The following is an 8,264-nucleotide window of genomic DNA, read 5'->3' as shown; positions in this document are numbered from 1 at the left end:
AAAAAAAAGTAAAGTTACATTAAGGAAAGAGACTGATATATTGGAACTGTGTGTTAGGCCTTGTTAAAAACAAACGTACAGATGAGATAGGGAAACTAGTTCACAGTGCTAACTTGATATAGGAAGAGCCAATCATTTTCCATGAACAGAGGATAAATTGAATATATTTTCTTTACCAAGTATTCTCCACAGACTTAATTAGTAGCAACCTCTTTAGCCATTAGGAAGAAGTTTTAAAAAGCATTATCACAGCTGGTCAGTGGCTTTTCATATTGTATTCTGACTTCTCCCTTTTGTTTGAAGTTTGGGTACTGTTTGAGGCAAAAGCCAACTTTCGTGGCTTCTTTGTATTGTTTTGTACAGGTCTGATGGGTCTGCGGTGATTTTTATAGAGTCGTCTGAAAGGAAAATCAAGCCTCTCCTATATACGCCTTTTGCAACAGGAAGGATTACGAGTTTCATCCAAAACTTTAATCACATTGTATATGGTGGTACTGTCAGGCAGAGCAAGTGCCATTTTTTCCTACAATGATTGAATCTAATTCTGCCCTCAGCCAAGAATCGTGTGGAAAGTGGTACCAATGGGCAGTGTCTGACAATGGCACAAACGAATGTGAGATGTCACTGAAAATCGGCAAGCTACTTCCAATGTATTGCCAAAAGTAAAGTCTGCTAACCTCCGCCCATAGCTTATCTAAAAGGATGGGCTCATGGGTGAAGGGCAGAAGAACTTGATTTGAGTTCACCTGCGGGTTCAGACTCCGTATGGCCTCGGCCAATTCACTTACGCCCTTTGTGCCTCTTCTCATCTGCTGGGACAGTGATACTTTGCTACCTGTACCTCTTCCCGTACGGCCCAACCTGTCATTTGTGAAGTGCTGTGATACCCGTAGATGGAAGGAGCTCTGTAGCCCTACCAAGTCTTATAATAAACTCACTCCTACGTTCCTTGCTTGTGCAGCCTCCGTGTGTGATTTCCCAGCAGAAGGAAACACCCCGCTGCGCGAACAGGGTCGATCAACGTGGGAAGCCGCATCGGGATGCTTTATACGGTTTGCTCACCAGCCCAGTACCAAGGGCCTGGGAGTGGGGGAGGGGGAGCGGGGCTGCCCCGCTGGCCGGTAACGGGGTCCCAGCTCCTCTCCTGCCGCTACAGAGAAGCTGGCACTTGTCCCTGCTGTGGCCTGGGCCTTGCGCGTCTGCGGGAAGGAGCCGAGCCGTCCCTGGCTCTGCTGCGGGGAGAACACACACCCCACTTCCAGCGCTTCTGGACACCGGGCCCTGCCGCCAGTCCCGGAGCCTGGCTCCACTCGGCGCAAGGAACACGCACTTCGGTTCTGGTCTCCTGCGGTGGTGGCACCGGAACCGGTAGCGCCGCCCTGGTATTCTGCTTCCGGGCCGAGCGCCACGCCCCCGGAAGCACAGGGCGCCGCGACCCGGAAGTGGCTCTTTGCCCCGGTCACGTGGCGGCGGCCGAGGCCCGGCCTGAGGAGGTAGCGGCGGCAGTGGCAGGTCTGGTGAGGCTTGTCCCGCGGGGAACGGTGGGGAGGGATTGCCGCCCGCTCTCACCTACAGGATCGCCCTTCGTGCGGTATCCGAATTAATTCTTCCGCGAGGCTCCACAGCGACGCACCGGGCGCGGGGCCCCCCTCAGGCGGGGGCAACAGGGCTCATGAAGCACCTGTCAGAAATCGTCCTCCACCCCGCGGTGTTTCGGAGCCTTGTGTCTCGCCCTGAAGCCCCTGGGTGGTCTTGGAGGGGTTGCTGAAGGCTCCAGTGGGTCTTGGGCCCCGGGGAGCTGATGTCAGGCCCATCCTTAGGGGAATAGGACGTTAGACTGGAGCTCCCCTCCTCGCTCTGTGCGCGTGCACAGCTTGCATGTGCTGCTGGGTTTGGTTCCTACCAGGATGCGGGTCATGCAGCGTGTAGCAGTTCCCATTTAGTAATGGAAGCAGCTGCAGGAGCAAGCAGAAGGCATCAGAGAGGAGAGTTAAAAAAAAAAAAAATGGGGAGCAGGTGGTAGGGTCTTCTTGGTGTTCAGAAACATTGCAGTGAGTTTGGCTCCATTTTCCTGGTGTTTTCTTTTTCAGTTTCTGAGCTCAGGAGCGGGCCTTTCCATGACTGCCTTCTCCTCAACACCCAGTTGCAGTTTATTCCACCAAGACATGTTCATTTGGCTGTTTGAAAACTCTTAACACGGATCCTGGTGAATACCTCTGCCTTCAGGGGGACCCCCTGTACCTCTTTGGGGGTATGAGGGCAAAAGGAAATATATAACACAAGCTGCACCTGGTGCGCCCCGTTTGAATTGTGAAGTTTGCTGGTGTGTGTCCTTCGAAAAATAAGTCACCATGGCTACTGATTCTGAGATTCTGCATTTTCAGTTTGAACAGCAAGGAGATGCTGTGTTGCAAAAGATGAACCTCCTGCGGCAGCAGAACTTATTTTGTGATGTATCAATCTACATCAATGACACCGAGTTCCATGGACACAAGGTGATTTTTGCTGCCTGCTCCACATTTATGAGGGATCAGTTTTTGCTCAATCAGTCAAAACAGGTGCGAATCACTATCTTGCAGAGTGCTGAGGTCGGCAGAAAGCTGCTGCTCTCTTGTTATACTGGAGCTCTGGAGGTTAAAAAGAAGGAGCTTTTGAAGTACCTGACTGCGGCAAGTTACCTTCAAATGGTCCACATTGTAGAGAAATGTACCGAAGCTTTGTCCAAGTATCTGGAAATTGATGCTTCTATGGAGAACGGCAGCCAAAGCACAGAGAAATGTCATTCCTCAGACATGGAACTGAGAAATAGAGATGACGGTATAGATAAGGACTGTGAAATAATTGAGATTACTGAAGACAGCCCTGATAATTTAGACTATCATGTAAAACAAGAGAAGGACGGTGTCCTACAGCCTGCAATGCAAAGTTTAGTATCGGAAAGAAAAGACACACAAACACCAGAAATATCCACAGTCAAAATAGGATATAAAGATGATGAAATATGTATCTTCAGAATGGATTCTATGAGTGCAGCTAATGTGGAAAGTGATCCCTTCCCACAGCCTTGCACCTCTTCCAAAACGAGTTTATATTTCTCAGAAACACAGCATTCTTTGATAAATTCCACTGTTGAGAGCAGAAATTCAGACATGTCAGGAAGTTATTTTCAGGCCTTTGTCAATGACACTGCTGAAGGAAACTCTAGTGTAGCAAGTGGGTTCCAGAGTTTGGAGGATTCTGGTTATTCATGGCGACATCAGTGTCCTAAATGTCCCCGAGGATTTCTCCATCTTGAAAACTATCTCCGACATCTAAAAATGCACAAACTGTTCTTATGTTTGCAGTGCGGGAAAACGTTCACACAAAAGAAGAATCTCAACAGGCACATCCGAGGGCACATGGGCATTCGACCATTCCAGTGCATGGTTTGCCTGAAGACCTTTACTGCCAAAAGTACGCTGCAGGACCATTTGAATATTCACAGTGGGGACAGACCATACAAGTGCCATTGTTGTGACATGGACTTTAAACACAAATCTGCCCTAAAAAAGCACTTGACTTCAGTCCATGGAAGGAGCAGTGGTGAAAAAACAATTCTGGACACTATCACAAAAATCAAGATAGACTATGATTAGCAGCCCTCTGGGTAGATCTGGAGCCTGGATCTACATAGAATCCTCTTGTAGCAGAATCCCAGGTGTTCTACAAATTCCCATTTAATGGAGACAAGTGCAAATATATGTCTGTCAGAAAATGATCAAGATGGGTCATATTTATACTAACCCTGCCTACTGTGTTTAACTAGTATTGTTGCAAGTCTTTGTATGGTCTTTGCCGGTTGAAAGTAAACTGCAACACAGGGGAACAGTTTGTACTTCTTTACTGCTTCCTCTTAAAAAGAGACACTTTTTTCTGCTTGCCTTTCACCCTTCCTTTTTCCACTAAAGGGTGGTGCCATTGAATCTACAATAATTTGAGGCCAGAGCAGTGGCCTTCCCTGTGTTTAATTGATGTTCATGTGGCTAGTCATACCCATTCAGTTCATGTTTCAGTCCAGGGGGAAGTCACTTCTCACTTCATTACACTTTGCTGAATCTTTCAGCAAAAAAAATGTCAGGGCCTGACACTCAGAAGTGTGTTTGTTTGTTTTTTTAAAACAATGTTACTCTCCTCCAAACAAAAACTGAAGCCTTTATGAAGAGAGAAGCAGAAAAATGGTGTATAGATATTCCTACCATGCAGTTCACTTTTAATTGGACAGAATCTCATTAGATCCAAATTTTATTACAGTCATTTTCTGAATTTTTCTAGCACCCACTCTTCTGACAGCTTTGTTTTCACTGATATGAAATGTTTCATACACTTCTGTTTCACACAGTCTAAGCTAGTCCTGTCTTCTGTCTGTATTCTCTTATTTTTGTCTTTGGTTTTTGTAAATTGTAGATGTATGTTGCCAGTGTGAGAAATCTGAACTGTGTGCTGCCCCGTAATAGAAATCTATCTAATTGGAAGGCATCCTTTATATTTCATTGGGATCAGTCTAGACACGGGGTTTGCTCCCTGTCTAATTCTGAGGTACAGAGAAGCAGTGCCATATATGTTTGGGTAGGTGTATTCATAATCTGTCAGAGATCATTTCTCTTTTCTCTCTAAGCATCAAAATGTTCTAGAACTCAAACCCTTGCTCTGCCTATTACATGGAAAAACATGTGAGCCAGTCAATGTGATATAAATAATACAATTACTGTAATGGAAAAATGCTATTTATTTAAGATCTCCGAGAATGAATGAAAACTGCTGTGTTCTGTTGTGTCTTATACAACATAGATAAACTTTACGCCCAATTTCAGAAATACAGTTACAAAGTTCTTATGACTGAGTTGAAGAAATCCTGGCATCTGTGCTCTGCATAGTTTGGAAGTTTGATAAGTATTTTGTGACAGCTGCTAATAGATGACGCATCTTATCCTATGATCTATCTAGAAGCATTATATGGGGTAAGTGGGGCTTGGGTACACATGATATTTTATAGAATCATAGAAAAGGAAGGTTGAAGGGACCTCAGGAGGTGACATGTAGTCCATCCCCCTGCGGAAAGCAGGACCAGCCCCAACTACATCACAGCCAAGGCTTAGTCTAGCCAGGTCTTAAAAGCCTCCAAGGATGGAAGCTCTACAACTTAAATATAACTTCCTCTTATCTGGAAAAGCAGCAGTCAACTGTCCTAGTGTACACACTGTTTTCCCAATTGAAAACTCAGTTTTGGAAGTGTTAATAACATTAGTCATTTCACCGTCTTTGAGGTTGGATTTGTACTAAGCCGTCCACTAGATAGTTACACAAAACTGATGAACTCCCCCGCGATAAACTGATATGTATAACTAATACAACAGCCACTGATACTTTGGATTATGCAGGTATCTAGAGGTCCCAGCCTGAATCGGGGCTCCATTGTGCTAGGTGATGTGTAGTCATGGAGAGATGCTCTATGGGGTAGGGGTTATGTTGTCTATTCAGATGGTATTTCCTATCCCTATTTTATAGTTTAGGAACCAAGAGAGCTTTTACACGTGCTTGACTTCTATAGGGCCCCTTCATGATGCAAAATTCATGTGAATGACTTGCAGTATGTAAAGTTAAGCATGTGTGTGTCTTTATAGGAATAAAGCCAAACTTCCAAGGAGGTATGTGATATGACTGGATATTAAAATAGTCCCAGTGCTGTGTGTTAACTAACCTGTCTTTTAGCTCTCTCTTCTTTTATATAACTATTTGGCACTGCTTCCTTTGTGGTCTTCTAACTATGACAGTTGTATTTGCCAGACTGAGGAATTGGATGTTTTTATGTTTGTTGAGTACTGATGCACAATGCATTTTTTTTTAGGTTGTTGTTTTTTTTTACTGTGTTTTTCAGTTTGAAAAGTGGCTAGTTCGTACTTGCAGTAATTGTTTTTTGTCGCACTTCTAGTTTGATTTCGTGTTCTTTGTGTGCATTCACAGTCCTTGCATTTACTGTTTGGATCTGCTGGTTCTTCAGAAAATAACAAATGTGGAGGGTTCAGTTTTGGTTGCCATCTTATAGTATTAACATTTAAGAGCCTGAATTTCAAAACATGCTGTTCTGCATTTACAGTTTTGTGATCATTAATGGTAATTTGGATGTATGTATAGGTTTGTGCCTGCAAATTTGCACACTTCTAAACTCTGGTCCATCACATGTAAGAGAGATAAAAAAAAAATAGGAAAAAAAAATAGGAAAAGCAATGATTTCTTTTTGTTTTATTTTTTAACAACAATTTATATTGTAGCATAATAGCTAAATGTTGTGCAGATTTGGAGCAGATACCTTCTATTGACTGTTCTTGAAGTTGTTCAGCTGCAAACGTGTTTCTGGTAAGTGCATGAATCTCACTGATATGAATTCATATCAGTTGTTCCCTGGCTTTTGTTTGTCTCTGTTACATAGCTGTGGGTGTGCATGTTTCTTAACTGATGAAGGGGAAAGTAGAGGCTATGTAATCTTGATATGCGCCTTCAGTGAGAGCAGGATTGTTTCTTTCTGCTGTTCATAGTGCATGTGAATGAGAGGAAGTGATGTTGTCTGTTACCTCTTCAGTGGCTAAAATTTTTCCTTGGTAAACTTTGTTATGAGAAAACAGACCTCATGCACATGTACCCTAAAAGATGTCTCCCTGTACCATTGTCTCCCTGTACCATTTTCTTCCGTGTAGCCATTTGCCATATTTATAACTTAATAAATTAAATGGAAATGAGATGTTTTATTTGTATATATTATATCTGAAGGTTTATGCAGCTTTGAAACTTAGTCTTACATTTAATGCTGTTGGATAAAGGGAGTTTCCCAATCCAATACTCCAAGCATGCTCTCAATTAGTTGTGCTAGTATCCTCAGCATATACATTAAAATCCCCACCGTGCTCATGTCCTTTTCAGTTCAATAAGTATCAAAGAATCTTTGCCAGTTCTAACTGACAACTTGTTGCCAGACAAATCCTCTCTCTGAAGAAAAGGATCAGACTCTTATGATCAATGGGTCAGAGCTGTGTTGTGGATCTCCATGTTCAGCCATTAACAGTGGAGAAGACCTTTATGATCATCCTTGTGGACCTACCAGTGCCCTGGGCAGGAATATGTGAGAAGTGAAGTTGCACAAAATCATCTCTGCCTGAAGCTTTGACACAAGACAAAACAGTCCAGTGTAATGCAGGATGCCTTGGTTGTGGCATATGCTCAGTTTCAGGGTGTAATCACAGGTTGGGGTGGGGAGGCAAGGATGATGCATATCCTTGCAGAGCATCTGATGGATTCGGAAAAGCTTCTGATATATAGGGTTAGTCTATCTATCTATGTAGCTAGAGAGAGAGAGGTCCCAGCTGGATCAGGGCTCCATCTAGCTAGCTATATATGTCTCTAGCTAGACAGTATAATAATATCTTTTTACATATTGTGTTATACATACACAAACATAGAAAGATATGAGTAACCCTATATAGATTGGGTCATATATGTACACAATCCAATATAGGAAATACAATATAGTGTATATATGATCTAATATAGGGTACACTAACCCTATATATATTGGGTCATAGGTTGGAGCAGACAAGCCGCTGTGCCCCTGGGGACAGCAGGGAGCAGGTGAGGGGGATGGAGCAGAGCGGCTTCGTTTCCTAGGAGACAGCAGCATTGGCTGTGCCCTGTGGTGGGCGGCCACAGCTTCCTGCAAGAGACAGCCATGGTTCTCCCGCTGCTCAAGACCTGGAGTGTTCATCTGTCTGTACAGACCCAATATATCTACCTATATAAAGATAATGGAATGTGTGTGTATGCATGCACACAACCATATAAAGATAGGACTAACCCTATCTATATTAGGTCATATATATAGGGTTAGTATACACAGAGAGAGATCTATATCTATCTATCTATATATGACCCAATATAGGGTACAGTATATGATTTAGGGTGTATATTACATAATAGTGCATACTAACCCTATATATTTCCCAATATAGACAGGGTTAGTCCTATCTTTATATGGTTGTATGTGTGTCTATATAATATACGTCAATACATGCAGGTCTACGGGGTGCCTCCAGCAGCGGGGGAGCCGCGGCCTCCGTCTTCCGCAGGGCCCAGCCGGTGCTGCCGTCTCCTAGGAAACGCGGCCGCTCTGCCCCGCCCCCCTCGCCTCCTCCCCGCTTTCCACCCCACCCCCACCCAGGGGCGCGAGGCGAGCGGCG

The 8,264-nt window shown here is 44.0% G+C and overlaps 1 protein-coding gene across 1 annotated transcript; it reads left to right on the top strand.

Moving 5' to 3' along the window:
• The first annotated feature begins 1,472 nt into the window (after positions 1 to 1,472).
• ZBTB6 (zinc finger and BTB domain containing 6) lies at positions 1,473 to 4,511 on the top strand. Its single transcript, XM_019510864.1, has 2 exons — positions 1,473 to 1,512; positions 2,091 to 4,511. Exon 2 carries the CDS (start codon positions 2,352 to 2,354, stop codon positions 3,633 to 3,635), a length of 1,284 nt encoding a protein of 427 aa, XP_019366409.1. The 5' UTR covers positions 1,473 to 1,512; positions 2,091 to 2,351; the 3' UTR covers positions 3,636 to 4,511.
• Positions 4,512 to 8,264: the final 3,753 nt, after the last annotated feature.

The sequence above is a fragment of the Gavialis gangeticus genome, unplaced genomic scaffold, assembly GCF_001723915.1.
Source record: "Gavialis gangeticus isolate Ggan-Ray unplaced genomic scaffold, GavGan_comp1, whole genome shotgun sequence".
Lineage (NCBI taxonomy): Eukaryota > Metazoa > Chordata > Crocodylia > Gavialidae > Gavialis > Gavialis gangeticus.
This window is presented reverse-complemented; position numbering and strand designations above follow the sequence as displayed.